The sequence below is a fragment of the Falco rusticolus genome, chromosome 9 (assembly GCF_015220075.1).
Source record: "Falco rusticolus isolate bFalRus1 chromosome 9, bFalRus1.pri, whole genome shotgun sequence".
Classification (NCBI taxonomy): domain Eukaryota; kingdom Metazoa; phylum Chordata; class Aves; order Falconiformes; family Falconidae; genus Falco; species Falco rusticolus.
The window spans coordinates 48,608,627-48,626,552 of record NC_051195.1 but is presented as its reverse complement, the minus strand read 5'-3'; the positions used below and the strand labels follow the sequence as shown (position 1 = coordinate 48,626,552).

At 54.5% G+C, this 17,926-nt stretch overlaps 2 protein-coding genes across 2 annotated transcripts; one reads left to right on the top strand and one right to left on the bottom strand.

The window, feature by feature from the left end:
* On the top strand, positions 1-10,946 carry CACFD1 (calcium channel flower domain containing 1). Its single transcript, XM_037400195.1, has 5 exons — positions 1-395; positions 5,424-5,496; positions 5,909-6,034; positions 6,180-6,287; positions 6,747-10,946. The coding sequence occupies exons 1-5, from the start codon at positions 269-271 to the stop codon at positions 6,838-6,840; spliced, it is 528 nt and encodes a 175-aa protein (XP_037256092.1). The 5' UTR covers positions 1-268; the 3' UTR covers positions 6,841-10,946.
* A 1,425-nt stretch (positions 10,947-12,371) lies between these two features.
* On the bottom strand, positions 12,372-17,558 carry SLC2A6 (solute carrier family 2 member 6). The gene is made up of 10 exons (XM_037400194.1): positions 17,200-17,558; positions 16,455-16,617; positions 16,150-16,356; positions 15,431-15,530; positions 14,650-14,861; positions 14,348-14,500; positions 13,907-14,015; positions 13,495-13,668; positions 13,061-13,206; positions 12,372-12,972 (listed from the first exon to the last, which is right to left on the bottom strand). Exons 1-10 carry the CDS (start codon positions 17,298-17,300, stop codon positions 12,817-12,819), a joined length of 1,521 nt encoding a protein of 506 aa, XP_037256091.1. The 5' UTR covers positions 17,301-17,558; the 3' UTR covers positions 12,372-12,816.
* Positions 17,559-17,926: the final 368 nt, after the last annotated feature.

Genomic DNA, 17,926 nt, shown 5'->3' with positions numbered 1-17,926 from the left:
CAGACGTGGAGGCAGCTCCCACGGCCGCTGGCATTGCTGCTGCAGGCAGAGACCCTCCATTGTCAGCCCTGGGGGGGGGCTGCCGGGGGCCAGGCCCTGCACGGGGATGCAGGGAGAGGCCCAGCAGCAGCAGGGCTGGGTTTAGGGGCTCGCCGGAGCGGGGCACGGGGGGGAGCGTCACCTGGGGTGGGGGGGAGCATCCTGTGCTGCTGGGGCTCAGGCGGGGAAGCGGGGTGCTGCCTCCTGACCCCCCGGGAGCAGGGGTGCGATGAGCTCTCAGGATGAGCAGTTCCAAGCAGCAGCAGCCCCTGACCCAGCGGCTTCCTCCGCCGAGGATGGCATGACCTGGTGGTACAGGTGGCTCTGCAGGATGGCCGGGGTCATCGGGGGCATGTGTAAGTATCCCCTTCCCTTGCAGCCAAAGGTTCCCCCTCGGCTCCGCTCGTGCATGCGAAAGCGCGCGTCAGGGGTCCCCCTGCCTCTTGTTAGGGTCACGTTTGCGCAGGGGGGGCATGCCACCGAGCACCATTCGGGGTGACGGGTTTGTGGCTGCACTAGGTGCGAGTTTGCTGTGTTTGGGGCTGAAGAGCCGCGGACGTCCCTGGAGCGTGGGGTGGGTTTAGCTGGCACACGAGGGATGTGCTTGGCGTGCGCTAGACCTGCTGGACTTACCTGGGAGAAGGGATGTCACAGGGGGATCTACAAATCCTCGAGTTTCTTCTTGGACACAGCGCTTGCTGGAAGCGATGGGAGCAGCAGCCGAGTCCCAGGCACTGCAGGAGGGCTGTGGGCAGACCAGCTAGGTGATGGTTTTACCGCAAGCATGGGGTGCAGGGTGCTCAGCAGGGGCAGGTTCAGGGCGTGAAGAGGGGCCATGGGATTTGGTTCATCTTATTTGTCTGTTGGGTGTTTGTATGTTCCTGCAACTTCTTTTCTTTCCCCATCCTGAGTGCTGTTTCCCATCGCTCCTGTTGATTGCAGAGGGCCTGCCTGTGGTTTTGGGGTTTTTTTCTGAAGGTGAATAATGGACTTGGTTTGTGTTGTGTGTTTTTTAAGGGCTTTAGTCTTGGACACAGAGAAGAAGGGAGCCGGCATACAGCAAAGTGAATTGGCTGCGCTCTGAATTACCTGCTGCTGGAAAAAAAATTTTCCCAGGGAAAGAGTCTTTGCAACTTTGCCAGAAATCAGCCTGTCCTGTAGTGCTGTTTTGCTACATTCTGTGGAGAGATTAATAGCTCTTAAAAGCAGGAGGGACTGTTATGACCGCTTAGTCTGACCTCCTGCAGTGCACAGGATGGAGAATATTTTCTGCTTCAGGTCCACAACTTCTAGTCAGACAAGAGTGTTTCTCAGCCAGTGCAGTCAGCCCTGATTTATTCCCTTGGCTGTAGCGTTTCGTCTGACCCCCTCTCTCCCTGCCCCTTCCCATGCTTGCCTCAGGATTCGGGACTCGACCGCCCAACCCACGGTGATTTTTGCAGCCAACCTTGTAGACCGTGGTACTGTCGGGCAGGCTCGTTGCAGCCCTTTTTGGCTAGGCTGGGAAAACATATGCTGCTTTCACTGTTTTATGTCTTAGGTGCTGAAATTCTGGAGGTGTGAAAAGATTGGGCAGGATTGCTCTTATGGGGCAAACCGTAGCGGCCTCGCCATGCTCTGCCTGAGGCCCCCGCGCTTCTGGTCCCGGCAGACGGCCAAGAGACCAGCTGGGACGTGTCTTCAGTGCAGGTCCCAGGTGGGGGTTTAGCATAGCGGCGTGTTTCCCACGGGCTGGGGCTGTAGCCGGAGCCTCGGCACTTCTTACGTGGCTTTGGCCCCTGCAGAGCTCAGGGTGCAGAGCAGGAGAGGACAGCTGGTGGGTGGCATTGGTGGCATCACTCACCTCATGCTAGATCTGCTCATGTGTGGCTTAAAAGTGTGAGTCTTTGAAGACATCCTTTTTTTTTCCTCTGCACACGTGTTTCAAAGCAGCTGAATTATATTTGGATTATTTTCCCATTATATTTGGATTCTTTTCTCAACCTTTTGTTCACAGCTCGGAGAACTCGTGGCTTGTTTTTAGAGGAAAAGCTGACAAGTTTTACGTATTCGGGTGTGTCTGGGAGAAGCAGCTTTTGGAAGAAGAGCCAGGCTTTGAACAGGCTTGCTGGTGATTTGGGGAGCCAGGCAGCTTGCTCTCCAGCCCTGACAGTCTCCCTTCAGGAGGTTTATCAGGCAGAGAATGAGGCAGCATGAGACACAAACTCCTCTTAGGAGTAGGGAGCTGTGGATAGAGGCAACCCTCCAATGCCCTGTGCTAGTGATGCCCTCCTTCAAAATGCGCCTTCTTCATCATCACCTTGTTGAAGGTGGGCCATTTGATAAAGGGGTGACTAAGCAAACAGCAAGGCTGGAGTCTGCTGCTCTTTTCAGAGCTTGTTATGAAAGGGCAGAACTCATATATAAAGCTTTTGCGCTACAGGGCTGGGTCATTTTTTAGAGAAGGAAAAAATCCCTCTAGAAAGGAAGAGAAATTTTGTTACTGGAGGTGAGACCAGCAGACAACGCCTGCCACATGCAAACACCTGCAGCCCACAACTTGCCTAAGCCAGAAAGGTCCAGGGGCTGGAGCAGGAACAAGGCAAACAAAGATCAGGATGCGTTTCTCGCTCTTGCACTGGCTGGCTTGGTGACCTTGGCCAAGTCCCTTCTCTTCCTTGTGTTCCTGTTTGTAATAAGATGAGGAGAGCCTGTGGCTTTTGTAAAATGCTCGAGGAGCAAAAATAGGCTTGTGTTGGGGACAGTGACCAGCTGCTTGAAATGAATAGAGCCTTTGTAGGGGGTGGTGTTCTTCCCCCCCCCCCCCCCCATTTTAGCTCCCAGTTATTTGTGTTCCTTCAGGGATTTGAGGTGGGACAGCAGTTAAACAAATGGCAGAACTGTCTATCTGCCATAGTTTACGTGCCATCCAGCATTATCTGCATTTTAAACCCATTGCGAGGCCTCCGTTTTGCAAAAAGAAGCCCCTGCCTTGGCAGCTCCGTCCTGTTTTGGCTACAGAGGCAGGAGATGATCCCGTCCTGGAGGCACAAGGATGTACCAGGCTGCTGTGGGATGTGCCGCGCTGCAAAGGAGACTGAAGGTCACTGAATCGTTATCTCGGTGGCTGTTGGCAGCTGCCACCGAGTGCAGTGTTCCTGTGATTATAAACCTTTGACTCCTTTCCCGCTGGTTGGTGCTCATGCTGACGTAGGGGCTTGCTCAGCTCAGGCTTGCAGGGTCATTAGTCCATTGGCAAGCGAGGTGGTTGCTTAGTTGAGACTCCTGTAGGGACAGTTAGCGCTCAAGGGCTGTTTTGGGGTGTTTGAGGACAAAACCAAACCAGAACCCTGACAAAACAATGCCTGGTTGGCTGGATTAAAAAAAGTCTAAGGCCAAAAGCCTGCTTGGAAAATAATATTCTGCCTGCCTCGATTTGTGCTGTGGTGGAGATCCATGTTGGAGCTGGACCTCTGCTCCGCCGTGCTGTTCAGCCGGGCAGGGTTCTGCCCCAGCCCTGGCTGTGTTTTGGGGGTAGTCAAGATGCAGCTGGTTTTTGTGGCTCTGCTGATTATAAAGTGCCAGAAAATCATTCAACATTACTTTCAGAAGTGTGCTTTCCTGGGGGAGAGCAAGTGTCACAAGCCTATGGTGCTTCTCCTGAGCTCCTCTTCCATCAACATCCGAGGGTTTCTTGGTCACAGAGAAGAATCAGAAGCCTCCGTGTTGTGCCCTGCTCTCCATGCTGCCTGCTGCTCCCAGCAATCCTGCTTGCCGTTGCTTTTCCAGCTCTCCAGCTGTTTGCATGAGTGACTGTGAGCAGATCATCCCACCCCGGTGCCTCAGTTTATTGGATTATAGCATCATTTAGGTTCAAAAAGACCTTTACAATCATCAAGTCCAACCCTTAACCCAGGACTGCCCAGCCCACCGCTAAGCCATGTCACTGACAGTGGTCCCTTTGCTCTGGGAGGATGAGAAGCGCCCTTGGAGCATGGATGTTAACATGTCCTCTGGCATTCCTCCTCTTGTTCTTGCAGGATTCTCCAAAAGTTTTTTGATTCCTGCGGAATAGTCCTAGGAAGCCTTTAAAAATAAACTTGCTGGGTGGTTTCCTAAAACGCTTTATTGTGGGGTGACCTTAGATGGGTCCTGTCGTAGGCCTGCAGTTCTGTTTCCCGGTTCGGTAACTACCGATAATTATTTTTAAGGGAACTTTGAGGATTCAGCAGTAACTGCTTAAAAGAAACCTTGCAAACACGTGCCAGGCTTTTGAAGGTCAGGACTGCTCACAGCAGCTCTGCTCAGGGACCCCCCTAGCAAAACACCAGCAGACATGAAATACCCGAACCCAGGCTGGTTTATTCTCAGAGGTGGACTCTGCTGCTCATCGTTGTGCCACCTATCATCCCCAAGACAGCCTTTAAGGGCTCTATAATTTTAGCTGGGGTTTTTCAGGGGTGGTGGTGGTTACTGCGGACTCAGTGCGTTGCTTACTGCCCTCCCTGCCCGGGCTCAGGTTCCCAGGTGAGCGGTGGCAGGCTGCTGGCATCAGCAGAGGAGAAGAGCTGTATCGAGTGTCAGGAGCGCTCTGCAAGTTTAATGAGGTGGGAAGGAGATGTGTGCAGCCTGCCTTGGATGCTGCTGCCTGGTTCCTCTCCTTGCACTGCAGAGTGCCGGGGGCTATTTTGGGCTCTGCTGTATCTGCTTCCATTCGTATTAGCGGAGACCCAAACTTGGCTCTTTTCTGCCCATCTCTAGCAGAGTTGCACAGAACCAGCTGTGTGGGACAGAGACTGGAATCACCTCTGCTTTATTTATTGTGTGCCAGTGTGTCTTGGTGCTGCAAGTCATGTTTTTCCTGAACTTTCCCTGTGTTGCTCAGAGATGGGTGCCTGCTGGGACCTCTGTCCATCCTGGGACAAAGCAGAAGTTCCTTAGCAAGTAAAACCCAGGGTGCCACATGACGTGCCCATGGAGTTACGTCACTCCATGTAAAAGCAAATGCTCTGTTGTTCTACGTAAAGTGAAATAGTTGTGCAAGTGGCATGCTGAGACACCAAGTACGCAGAGTAAAAAGATAGGCAGCTGGAGGAGCTGGGAAGAAACCCTCTCCCCTGCATCCCGGGCTCCTGTTCAGGCATCGGACCTTTCCACCCACCCTCCTATGCTGGTCTGTAGGGGCTGCTCGGCAGCACCTAGAGGTGCCAGCCAAGGCGAGGGTTCTTCTGGGCAGCCCCTCCTCTGCAAAACTGCCCCAAATACAAGAAAACAAACACGTGCTGGTGTGGGTGCAAGGTCCCATCACAGGGCAGGGCTGGGAGGAGAAGCCAGCTCTGCCTGCCGGGCTCTGGGGGTGCCCTGAGTTGGTCTTTGTGGTCACTGAAAGCCTCTTTGCTTTCTAGCCTGTGCCTTTGCTGGTCTCTGGAACTGTGTCACCATCAACCCCCTGAACATCGCAGCCGGCGTGTGGATGATGTGAGCAGAACTTCTTTTCTTTTCTCTGTGGGGAGGGAGGTTCGGTGAGTTAGACACCGCTGAACAAGGGGCAGAGCTGCCGTGCTCGGGCAGTGGGTGTGCGTGGAGTGTCCGTCAGGCTCCATGAATTGCCAGATCTTGCTGCACTGGGTGAGTTGAGATGCTGGGTTTACTCTATTTATGTTCTTTCTTTACTCCTTTTGATGTAAATACTGAGATACCCTGATGCAAAATAAACCTGGGCACCAGGGTGTGGGAGTTATGAGGAAGAGGGGAGAGTGCAGTGGGGTCCAGCCCTGCCGTTCCCTTCTGCCTGCGTTTGGGCAGGGGGGTGACTGGTCTCTGGGGAGCATTGCTCACCCTCGCTCCGGACCACGCGGGCAGGATTAACTCTGGTTTGCTCTATCTGGAGGCTCAACGCCTTCGTCCTGTTCCTGTGCGAAGCCCCCTTCTGCTGCCAGTTTATCGAGTTTGCAAATGCCGTCTCTGCGAGGGCAGACAAGCTGCGGGCCTGGCAGAAAGCTGCTTTCTACTGCGGGTGAGGATGCTCCTGGGGTGTGTTGTGGTGGCAAAACCATCCTGGGAACCTTGTTGGGATGCACGTGGGCGTGCCATAGTGGATGAGCATCCCTGCATCCCATGGGGCGTGGGGCCCGGCTTTGAGGGCTGCCTCTGTCTTCCAGGATGGCTGTGTTCCCTGTCATGCTCAGCCTGACGTTGACCACGCTCTTTGGAAATGCCATTGCGTTTGCCACCGGGGTGCTTTATGGCCTGTCAGCGCTTGGCAAAAAGTAAGAGAGATCTGTCTGCTTGTGGAGGGGAGGGAAGGGGAAGGTGGACCTCCAGCCCTCACCTCCATCTGCCTCCCTAAGGCTGTGCTTTCCTCTTGTACTAACCGTGCTTTCCAGTGTGAATGCTGCCAAAGAACATCTCCCCGCCATCATCTCAAAGCTCTGGGAGGGAAGGTCCTAGGGTTTGCTGAAGCTCTAAGCTTTTCCTTGGGAACTCAATCTAGGTTGCCCTGTGGGTCCCAGCCCTCTTTCTGCAGCCGCTGGATGGATGGCCCCAGCTCTGGGGGTGGTGAGCAGCCCTGGTGGGGTTGGAGAAGTCCAGAAAGTCTCATTTCACTCCTGGCATCCCTTGGCGCAGAGGAGCCTGGGCCCTGGTTGGGGGACCCCTCTGCCAGGTGCTGTACCCACTGTGGTGGGCACCCGGAGCTCACATCCCCACGTTGTCCCTTCTCTCTGCAGGGGAGATGCCATTTCCTACGCTCGGATCCACCAGCAGCAGAAGCAAATGGATGAAGAGAAGCTCACGGGGGACCTGGAGGGACAGGCTATCTGAAGCCCACAACCTTGGGGTAACCTCTCCTGGACACTGAGATGGTGAAGATATGGAAATCCACCCTGCCCTTCCCTCTGCCCGCTCCCTCCTCTGTTACGCCACGATTTCCCTGGACACTGCAGCAACTGGAAATCTCAGGGGCTGGGGCCGGCTGTGCCCTCTTCTCACACCAGCAGCCAGATCTCAGCGTGTTGCTCCCTCTCTCCTTCTCAACCCTCAACAAAATATCTCCCAGTCCCCCTATTTTTTAATTTAATTTTTTTTTTTGGCTGCAGAGGTGCTGGCTCTTTGAGTGCTGCTTTACCAGCCTGAATAGGTAGCCTTTCTTTGGAGTGATGCCCGATAATGAGCTGAGGATGCAGTGCTCATTTGGGAACTGCTCCCTGGATGGGGTGAGAAGGGACAGAGCTCACGTGCCAGCTCCTTGCTTGTACTGGTCTCATGGGAGTCAGGGAGCTGCTGGCCTCACACCTGAGCAGAACCTGACATTGCACGTAGTAACAGTCTCTGGTGTGGCACTTTCCAGGTGTAATACACTAATCCAGGGTTTAGCAATACATGGTGGTGCTTAAGCTTGGTTCTCTTCCATTGAGTATATTTTAATATGGGTCCAGTTAGGCCAGGCATGGGCAGCATCCCTGCATGGGAAAGGACTTCCAGCAAAAAACCCACATAAAGACGACAACCCCCTCTGCAGAGGAGCTGCCAGAGGTGCTGGGGCAGATCCCGGCACCCACAAAGCACAGCCCTGCATCCTCTGGATACAGCTGCAGGCAGTTACTGCAATTTACTTGAATTATAAGAATTACTTTGTCTTAATAAGGGTACTTTTCTTAAGCTTCACTCTTTTTACTGGGGAAGAAGGGACATAAGGTTTGCTTTACCTCAGCTGAAAAGGGGTACTATTGCTTGAGCCAAGTGGGATTTTTTGCTGGTGTAAGGCTTACTGATGTGCAAGAGCATCCTTCTCTCGTGAGCCTGGGACTCTGCTCTGTTGTCTCTCACTCCCAGCATCTGCTCCTGCTCCTGCGATCCATCCCTCTGAGCAAGGGACCAGCTCTTTGCTTCTGTCTGGTACAGCCTTTGTCTTTGGGCTCATGCTCTTTTTGCATCAGTCCTGAGCTGGTTTTGTATGGGAAGGTGGCATATCCTTCCTTTGCAAACACAGAGAAGTCTGCACCGTTTCAGTGTGGATAGCTGGGATGTCTTGCTGCTTTATTGCAGGCTCCATCAGTGGTTTTCACACCCTGTTTTCTGTTTGCTTTGTACCATGCAGGACAAAACTGCTCACTAAGCCCACATCCCCCTCTTCTCATCATGGTTTCTTCTAGAGTTTTTGATTTATTTGATTTTTACATGATTGCTTTTTGTTGATTAGGAAAAGGGGGAATAATTTATTTCTAGTTATTTAAGTATTTTGATGAGACTCATTTTGTCTGGACATAGGATAAAAGAGTGCTACGTTTCCTGTCCTTCAAGGACTGCCTCGTTTCACTGGCAGGGGTCTCTGAGCCCAGGGAGAGCCCTGGCTGCCGTAACTGGGATGCTGTAAAACCCTACTTCAGCCTTCAGAGCATTTCTCAGACTTTTGAAAAGTGTGTTGTCCTTTGGCCCCTTTGTCTTCTTCTGGGCCACCGGCTTGACAAAGGTTGTTTTCCCCCTTTTCTGGGAGGGAGAAAGGAGGAAAACTGGGCTGTAAGTGCTGGATTGGAGGATGGTACTCACTTGGCAGCCAGGGCAGGTAGCAGCTGTGGTGGAACAGTGGTGGTGGGGACTGCAGCCTGTTCTGGCTCCTCTGCCCTGGCAGCTGAGCTCCCGCATCTGTGGTCCCATGTGAATCCCTGGGCTACCAGGGGGGTTGTGCTGTGCTCTGGGAAATGCGGTGGGAGGCTGACTGCTGTCTGTTAGAGGGTCTGTCTGCCAGCCACTCTGTGGCTTTCTTGTTGAAAACGATCTATCCAGCATGTCCTTCCTCGGGTGCGGTGTGTATTTGCATCAGCTGAATGAGACCAGCAGGTCCCCGCAGTGCCTGGATGGAGCCGCTGCCGACGGGGTGGCTGGGTGCGGGGCAGTGTGTGCATTGCGGCGGGTCCCTGGCGATGGGGGGGCTAAGCTGCCAGCTAACCTGAGCTGTTGTTTCTTCCTTGGAATTGAGGGAGGTGTGAGGATTTACACCGGTCAGGAACGCGCCTTGGGTTTGTTCACACTCACAGGCCCTCGCAGCTGGATGCTGGGGAGCCACTTTGTGCTAAGACCCTTCCCCCCGCCTCTGGACCATGATTGCTCTGACACCAGCTGCTCTGGGACGCAGAATAACCCAGATACAGCTTGTGGCAATAAGAGCTGTGCCATTATAGACCCCGCAGCTCTGGGCCGATCCTCGTTGCTGCATGCAATACGGGGGCCGTTGGCTTTCCTTGTGCACGTGTGCAGGGGCTGCAGCCTGGCCGCGCTGCCTGCAGCAACGGGGTGCAGCAGGAGCAATGCACTGCAGCCCACGGGGTGCTCAGCAGTGGTGGCCGCTCTGCTCTTCCAGTCAGCCGTGTCCCTGTGCAGCACCTTCACTGGCTGGGTCACGTGCAGAGTCCTGCCTAGCAAACAGGATGTCTGCTTTGATTTCAGGGGGGTTTGGGGAGTTAAGTAGTGTTAGTAGAAGAATGTTGCAGGCTGATGCACGTAGCTATGAGCATGTCTTTGGTAGTGACTGCTTGGCTCTGTGAGTAGTTCCACAGTAGCTTTGGTGACGGGAGGCGAAAGGTAAAGCAGTGGCAATAGAGGAGCACTTGCAGGCTGATCTACGCCCGTGGTGATGAACCACAGAACTGGTAGGACCTTCGCTGGCTTCACCTGATTGTCCTAATGCCATGGACCAGCAGCAGTCCCGGGGGCTGTTGCAGGCAGGTGCTGCTCCAGGTCACCTGGGGGGCTCACTGGCACCGACGGGTCCACTCTGCTCCCTTGGCACCAACGGCACAAGTCCCTTGGACGCCAGCTGTGCTGTCATGATGTGTTTTGTGGCAGTTGGGCCTGACCCTGGGGCCAAGGCAAGTGAACAGTCTGCATCAGCTCTGCCACTGTTAGTGGGTTGCAAAGCTCAGCTCTAAGCTCCACGCTTTTGTTGGGGCCTCAGGGACTCTTCTGTAAGGGCTGAGCTGGAGCCTTTGATCACAACCCTTGAAGGCACTGGCTCTGTTCAGTGTCTATGCCTGCCACAACAGGAGGGGTCTCAGATCTGTGCTCCGAGATGCTGACTCCTACAGATGTGTGTCGGCAGTGGGAGCTCTTGGGAATTGTGCCCGTCTGATGCAGCTGAAGCCAAGCCAGGCGCTGCCACCATCGCCGACATGGCTTGGTGACAGCACCCATGGCTTTTCAGAGTTGTAGTAACAGTTAGTGGATGGTCTCACCTCCGTGTGGGCAAGAGACTGTTTTTGTGGAGATAGAAAGGACCTTTAGAGTAGTAGCATCACAGTAGTTAATATGCCCATTCACAGTGCATGGTGGTTATTAATTGTGTTTAGAGGCACCGTCAGGGTGCTTGAAGCTGTGTAAGGATAAATGAAGTTAAAAGCCCTGCTCTAGAGATTTTACAGGCTCAACCCAATCCCTGCTGATGGCATCCAGCCTGGATGGCTAATCCGTGGGGTCTCTATGGAAGAGGTTTTGCTTGCTCCATCTTGGAAAGTCCTCTTGGGAGACGATGGGACAGAAGTTTTGTTACGTGAGAACTCAAGAGAGTGGGTGACGTGTTGACTACAGTGAGTTGTTGACACCAAGTGTGGAAAGACACCTGGGTACTGGCAGCACACGTGAGCTTAGCAATGGACTGTTACACTGTCCACCGCATGAGCTGTGCGCTTCTTACCCACGTGCATTTATACAGCGTGCAACTCTTCCGTGTCCCAGGCAGTCGCGAAGCTGACGGCACTTGTGCATATGAGCTCCACCATCCCCTGGGGCTGCCCGTTGGGTGTGAAGAGAAGAAGAGAAGCTCACATTCTGCTGTGTGCCCAGAACTCGTTGCTCTGGGCAGGAGCTGATTTTGTAACACCAATTGATTCTCTGTGTGTGCAGTGAATAAAAAGACCATTCTACCTCTGGAAAGAGCCACTGTGATTTCTCAGACTCTAAATGTAGCAAAAACCCTCAGACTTTTGATGTTGAAGAAAGGAGGTCACCTAGAAAATACTTCTCCAATGAGGTTCTCACAGGACCTGAGGAGTCCAACCTCGTTGCATATTGGGGCATTTCCTCCTTAGCCCAAGCCCTGGGAAGCTCAATCCATCTTTGTCATTTTTTCCTCAGAAAAAAAGCATCCCCTGTCTTCAGGGAAGGGTTTCACTGACTTGAAGATGTCAAGACCTGGTCCATAGCCATGTGAGAAAGAAAGCGCTCTAGCACAGGGCTGCCAGAGATCCTGATCTTCAGAAGGTCAGTGGAAACCAGAAGCTCTGGAGGCCTCTCGTAATCAGGCCACACTTAGAAACAGGTGTATTTCAGCCAGGGCTGAACATCTTTCTGGAAATGGGTCTCAGCAGCAAAAATGTTAGGTGTGATACTGAATTTTTTCTGTGGTTTTGATTTTGGTCCATTTCTCTTCCTCTGTCTCAAGCTGCTTTAAATTAATGCTCTGGTAAAGCACATCTTCTCTTAGGTGTTTTCTCTCATCTCCTGCTGCAGGGGATGTAAATGGTAGCAAGTGGACCTTGAGCTCTGGGTCACATATGCTATGTTACTCTATGCTTCCTTGTCACAGCAGGCTGAGTGTTCCAGGGATGGGAGGACACAAGCAGCTCCGCCAGCCCTTGTGGTGCCAAGTGCACTTCAGGAGGTTGGACAAACTCTTGGGCAAAGCATCTCCCAGCTCAGCCCTTGTCCTGCCCTTTTGGGAGAGTTAGGTTGGACATGATACTCAGCCAGGCCATTTGTTCCTCGCAGCCATAACCACCTCCTGCAGCTGTGTATTACCTAGGGTTAGGCTCTAAAAAAAAAAAAAAAAATAATTTGAAAAGTCCTTATTCTTGCAGGACATGCAGGAAAGGGGTAAGAGCAATGTGCTACTAACTATGCAGTTGAAATCTCAAAGTGGTGGAGGTGGAGGCTCCACACACAACCGTGATGGAGGTGCATCTACCTTCCTCTTTGTGGATGAGTAAAACCCTGTGGTGGGAAGGACCCACCCCAGTACAAAGTATTGTCAGTGCCCACTGTGTCTTTCCCACCGTGAATCACTTGCACTACAGCTGAATGTTTGTCTGTTGCTGTTCTTTGTTTTGTCCTGGATTTTCTTTGTGAACTGTATTTGGTCTTGTTCATTAGGCTTCTAGAGTAATGTGTGTTTTTAGAGCAATAAAATGTGGCAGCTTTTTGTACAAAGCATCCGGCTCTGCCTCTTTCACAGTCCCTAAACATGTGAGACTCATCTAGGAAGCTGCAGGCTGCCGCGGTCCCCTGGTCACCATCCTCGTCTGCCTCTCCCATCCCACCTGCCTGCAGCTCCCTCCTCTGCAAATCAAGGCAACATCTTGCAGTTAGAAGCAACACCGTTTTATTCTTGCAACTACACACTGAACTTTTGCCAAAACGACTACAGCGGTTAATTCTGTTCCAGCCAAACCCTCAGGCTCTGGGGCTGCTTTGGTGGCTGCTGAGCGAAGGACATGTGTGGTCTCTTGTCTGCAGCCACACCTTTCATTTTCCAGGGCATCTTTATCTCCAGCCTGGTGCTGGTTACCTGGTCCCATACCTCAGGTTGACACGTTGCCCAAAGTGTAACAGGTAGTGTTGAATGATGGGAGAAGGTGAAGTTCCAGTTGGCAACTTTTACATCCAAAGCCAGATGATTGTTGCTGCCTGTTCCTTTCCTGTTGCCTTCACAGAAAGCTCCAGCCTCCAGCTCCAGCAGCATGGCAGTTTTTCCTCTGTGACCCTTGAGCACGTGGATGGGTAGCCCGGCACAGCGGCAGATGGAAGCTCCTACCTCATGAACGACCTTCGGCCGGTCCTGAAGAAGGCTTCGATCTGCTCCAGGGACCTGCCTTTGGTTTCTGGAACGCAGCAGCCCGTGAATAAGATGTTCCCAGCAGAGATGACAGCAAAGAAGAGGAAGGGCACCTCGAGGCTGAAGGCTTCCTGGAAGGTAGGGCAGAAAGCAGGTGTGAGCTTGTGCGGGGAGGGTCTGAGGAGGGGCTGCCGGACACCCTCCCGGGGCAGTACCCACCACCACCCGGAGGAAGAACTGGGTCAGGGTGAAGGCTGTCAGCCAGCTCACGACGACGCAGAGGCCCGAGGCCACCCCACGGGCTTTCAGAGGGAGGATCTCCGACATCAACAACCAGGTGATGGGGCCCCAGCCCATGGCATAACCTGCAAGGGAGGACAGGTAAGGTGAGGTTGTTGAGGCTTCAAAGCCCACTGAGGAGTGCAGAAGAGGAGCCTTGTGCAATCCTGCCCTGTTCCCCATCAATCATTACTCCCCCCCATTCATGCTCTGTCAGTCCTCAGAGTGACTTCAGATGCCATCTTTTTTGGTCTTCCAGGGACATCTGCCTGTCTTTCAGCTCCAAGCCCTATCTCCTTGCTCCATATCACCCTGCCTCAGATAAGAAATGTCCCCCCCAAGCTGGTACCCACCCCTGTGCTCTTGGCACCTACCCATTATGAAGAACATGGTTGCCAGGAGGGGGATGAGGGTGATGTAGTTTGTCGGCTCAGGAGGAAGGTTGGCAGAGCTCACCAGGGTCCTGTTGGCAGTGGTGCCATTCTGAGAAGCTGGCATGAAGTGGATGTAGCACCCCATGGTCAGGTTGGAGACCAACATGACAGCAGCTGTGGAGAGATACAACAGGACAGCGGAATTGACGTGTGAGTTATCCCCTCTGTGCCAAGGATGGAGCTCCCAGGAACACCTCTGCTCAGGACCTGAGCCACCGCCAAACTAAAGAGACCTCCCCCGCTCCCTGCCCAAGTCCTGTACAGCTGAAGTTTCCACTCTGGCACATTTGCAGAGCTCCTGGAAATCCTTAAATAAGAGCTTCTCTTGCACAACAGTGAGGGAGAAACATACCTGATACAAAAAGAAGAATCTTCCTCCCAGCTTTATCCATTGACACAGCAGCAATGGCCACTGAGGACAGACGTACCAAGCCAACAAGAGCTGCATCATACTCTGGTTTCTGCAATGGCAAAAGCAGTGGGGAAGCTGATATAGGAGAGCCAGGGAAAGGGCAGGTTCCTAGCACGTGTTGTCTTGGCTCTGGCTGGTGGATTTGTCAAAGCTATCCTCCTGAGGTAAGAGGCCAGCAAAGAAGAGCCTGAAGCTCAGAGGAGAGTGGGGCCAGTCCCACTCCCCATCCTCATGCGGCCGTTTGCAGGGCACGTGCTTGGCAATTGCTGCCAACCAGGCACTTTGAAAAAGGCTTCAGAGTTGGGGTCTGAGGGCTGCAGGGGACTTTGAGCACTGGGCAGTCATCACTGAAGGCAAGGCAGGCTGAACCCCAGGGCTCACCAGGATGACAGATGTTTTCTTGAATATTGACTGCAGGTACACGAGGATGCAGGTGACACCTGAAAGCTGCTGCAGGAACCTCATCCCCGCTGCGATCAGGATGGGCTTGTAAATGAAGGGGTCCTTGATCTCCGCACAGGAAATCCGTGGGCTCTGGAGGGGACAAAGCCAGAAAGCCGAGGTGTTACCACCTCTGGGCACCACCGTGGCACCCAGAAGATGGCTCAGGAGCTGCCCAAAGGAGGCTGGATTTTGCTGTTCTCACATTACACGTCCCCCGTGCTGGTGGTGAGCCTCCTCACCTGCTTCCTCACGCTGTCCTTGATCTGCTCATACTCCCGGGCATAGTCCGTGTCCTTGCCCCGCAGCCAACACAGTGACCTCAGGGCCTCGTCATCCTTCCCCCGAGAGAGCAGGAACCGGGGTGAGTTGGGCATGAAGCAGAGCAGGACGATCATCATGAGCACAGGCACCTCCCCAGTGACGGCCAGCCAGCGCCAGTCCAGGGCCAGCCCTGCCAGAACAGCACGGTTAGGAGCGGCAAGCGTGCAGGGAAGGGTGTCCTGGCCATGCCTCCAGGTGGGCACCCCAATAATTTAATTTAATAAATTTAGCGGGCGAAAAGAGATCTAAAAAAAATAGTGATTTTGCACGTTTTTCTCCTAGCAAAGAAGCATTTTCAGCTGTGTGATATGGTGAAGTTCCAGCCAGCTCCCCCAAATCTTAGAGTATCCAGCCAGATCCTGCAGCAGCCAGGGCACATGCTGGTGTGAGATGCACATGCAGTTCATCACATGCTGCTCTTCAGCCCTGACCAAGCCTCCACAGCACTCGGGTCTGCTGGCACGGTAATGGCCACGGGACTGGGTGGGTTATGGATTCACCCCTCTGAGCTCACATGCAAGTGCAAATTAAATGGGGGTGATCCTGCCCAGACGCCCTTGGCACACCCATGGTGGTGGCTGTGAGCTGGCTGCGAGGGGAAGGGATCCATCAGCTTGCTGAGAAAGTTGTTTAAAATCAAATTCCCTTCCCTGAGGTCTCGCCGAGGGTTTCCTGCCCTCCAACCACCGAGATACTTGCCCAGCGCGTACAAGACGAGGGAGCCCAGCACTGCCATGATCTGAGGACAAGCGCCCAGCATGCCTCTGACACCGGGGTGGGAGATCTCAGAGATGTAGACCTGAAACGGGGACAGCACATGCTTAATGGAGCTGCAGTATACAGCTGTCACCACCAAAACCTGTCCTCTGTCACCTCAAAGTCATCCGTTGCAGCAGGGGAAACCCAAACCGCTGGGAAATTGCCCTCTTAGGGTGGAAATCTGAGTGGTCCCGTGGCATAAGCTGGTGCTGGCAGGCAGAGAGGACAGCCTTGCAGGTACCACCACTTCCCTCCCTCAGCACGGTGGGGGAGAAGTGCTCCAGAGGGATGCTCAGACTCCAATTACTGGAAGGATGTGCCCCAGGGTTACTCAATTCTTGCCTTCCCCTCTGCACGCAGCACGAGGTCGGTGTTTGGTAAATAAGGGAGGAAATAACTGCCGGGAGGAACCAGGCAGGGTTGAAGACCTGCCTTCCCTTTTCTGCAGGCAAGAAAGCCCAGCACCGTGGGGGCAACTCGGGCTGGCCATGCCAGGGCTGCTAACCCAGTGCATCCTCCCCCTCCCCGATGGCCCAGCCGCAGCCCTGGAGCTCTGCCAATGCCTCCAAAAAGCAGCGAGACACCCCAAGCTCTGCTACGGCACCACCCCAGCTCCCACCATGCAAATCCCCGGCCAGCTCTCTCCCACGGCACCTTACCGGGATGGAGGCAGACGTCACGCCGCCGGCATAGCCCGTCAGCACACGGCCCAGCAGCAGCATCCCGATGCCCTGGGCACCGGCCATCAGTGCGTATCCCACGGCGGAGGGCAGCGCTGAGAACATGATGCTCAGCTTGCGGCCCAGGCGGTCATTGAGGAGCATGGCGCTAAGGCCCCCCACTGCCGCTCCCAGTGTGAACACCGACTGCGGGGAGGCACGAGAGGGGCTTCGGTGGGTCTGGGCTCCTCCACACACCCATGGCTCTGCCCCTTGCCCCTGGCGGGGACAGCCCTGCTCCTTACCCCGAACCAGGATGCTGTGTGCTGGTCCAGCCTCAGCGCAGGGCTGGGGTGAGCCTCCAGAGCAGGGATGACGGGCGAGGGGTAAACCAAGGCAAAGCCAAAATTGAAGTTCCCCAGGACAGCGGCAAATGCAGCCAGGTAGAGCCGCTTGTTGTGGAGGCTCCTGAGGGAGAGACGGAGTGAGAAGGATGTGGTGGGTGCCCTTACTGCAGCTGGCAGAAACTCTAACTCTGTTTGGCAGGTTCCCCCAGCCTTTGCTGAGGCTCTCGTGACACCCATGGAAGGATTCTCTGGGGAATGGCTGGCACAGCCCTAGGCTGGTGGAGGTTCTCCGAGCAGGGGATGGGATCCCGACCCCCCGGCAGCACTGATGCCATCCTCCGCACCAGGCAGCTTTCAGCAGGTTCAAACCGAGAAAAGCAGAAGCTGGAGCCCGGTGGCACCAGGGACCCAGCCGGCAGCTGGCTCGTGCCAGTGGAGCAGGGAGGGGGCTCCTTTCAAAGCCCCTGTGCCTCCCAGCAGGACCTCATGCCCCCACAAGGGTCGGATGCCCACCAGCACGCACACCCGCAGCTCTCCCAGGCAGGCTCATCCAGCACCACACCCCCTGGGCAGGATGAGACCCCATCTCATGGCAACTCAGGAATGACAGCAGTATGAGGCAGCTCTTCCACCAGTTCCCCCCAGTCTGGCACTCTTGGGACTGGGGGCACAGCCCACCCCACAGCCCCAGCCCAGCCCTTACTGCAGGTACTCCTTGTCGAGCCTCTTGCCAGCACTCCTGGAGAAGGTCTGATACGAGGAGCTCGTCTTCCTCACCAGGGGTTCTCGCGCACTCGACTCCATGGCAGTGCCGTGGCCGGTGCCCGTGGTGGTGTGGGTGGTGCTGTGCTCGGGCTGGATGCTGGGGCTGCTGCCGGGGATGAGGAGGAAGAGGCAGTTGAAAGCAAAAGGGAAGAGGCTGCCTGGTGTTGCCTAATCAGAGAAATCTGTGCCTTGTGGGCTTGCGCCCGGCTGGCCTCGGGGAGGAAACGGAGGGGGCAGAAAACCCGCAGGCACAGAGCCATGGGGAAATGATGCTGCTCTGCAGCCTTCACCCCACGCCTGCCCGGCCCCTGTCCCTCCCAGCCCCCACTGACACCAATGGGTTCATCGCTGCAGTGGCACATACAGGGGCAATCCTTGCAGAGCCATCTCCACCAGCAGAAATGTCCCTTGGCTAAGACCACGTTTCTCCCCTCGAGGAGTCTGCACCAGTTAGACTGGCCAAACCCTGCTTCTTTTTAAAAGGGTAAATTGCATCTGTGCGAGCCGAGCCTCCACACCACAAACAGGGAAGGGTTTTCAACATAGACCTGAGGAAGAGGTCAGCTGAGGAAGAGGAAGGAGAGGAAATGAGATGGAAGTGAGCACAAAGGGGGCCGAGGGAGCAGGTAAGGGGAATGAAGAAGAGTGCTGATGAGGATGGAAAA

Excerpts from the sequence above, each read along its gene's own strand:
- CACFD1 (XM_037400195.1), top strand. The coding sequence starts at position 269 with ATGAGCTCTCAGGATGAGCAGTTCCAAGCAGCAGCAGCCCCTGACCCA. Across the intron at positions 5,497-5,908 it reads GCAGCCGGCGTGTGGATGAT|GCTCAACGCCTTCGTCCTGT; the intron begins GTGAGCAGAACT and ends CTCTATCTGGAG. Across the intron at positions 6,035-6,179 it reads AAAGCTGCTTTCTACTGCGG|GATGGCTGTGTTCCCTGTCA; the intron begins GTGAGGATGCTC and ends TCTGTCTTCCAG.
- SLC2A6 (XM_037400194.1), bottom strand. The coding sequence starts at position 17,300 with ATGGAGTCGAGTGCGCGAGAACCCCTGGTGAGGAAGACGAGCTCCTCG. Across the intron at positions 14,016-14,347 it reads AGAAAACATCTGTCATCCTG|AAACCAGAGTATGATGCAGC; the intron begins GTGAGCCCTGGG and ends TTGCCATTGCAG. Across the intron at positions 13,669-13,906 it reads GATTCTTCTTTTTGTATCAG|CTGCTGTCATGTTGGTCTCC; the intron begins GTATGTTTCTCC and ends ATCTCTCCACAG.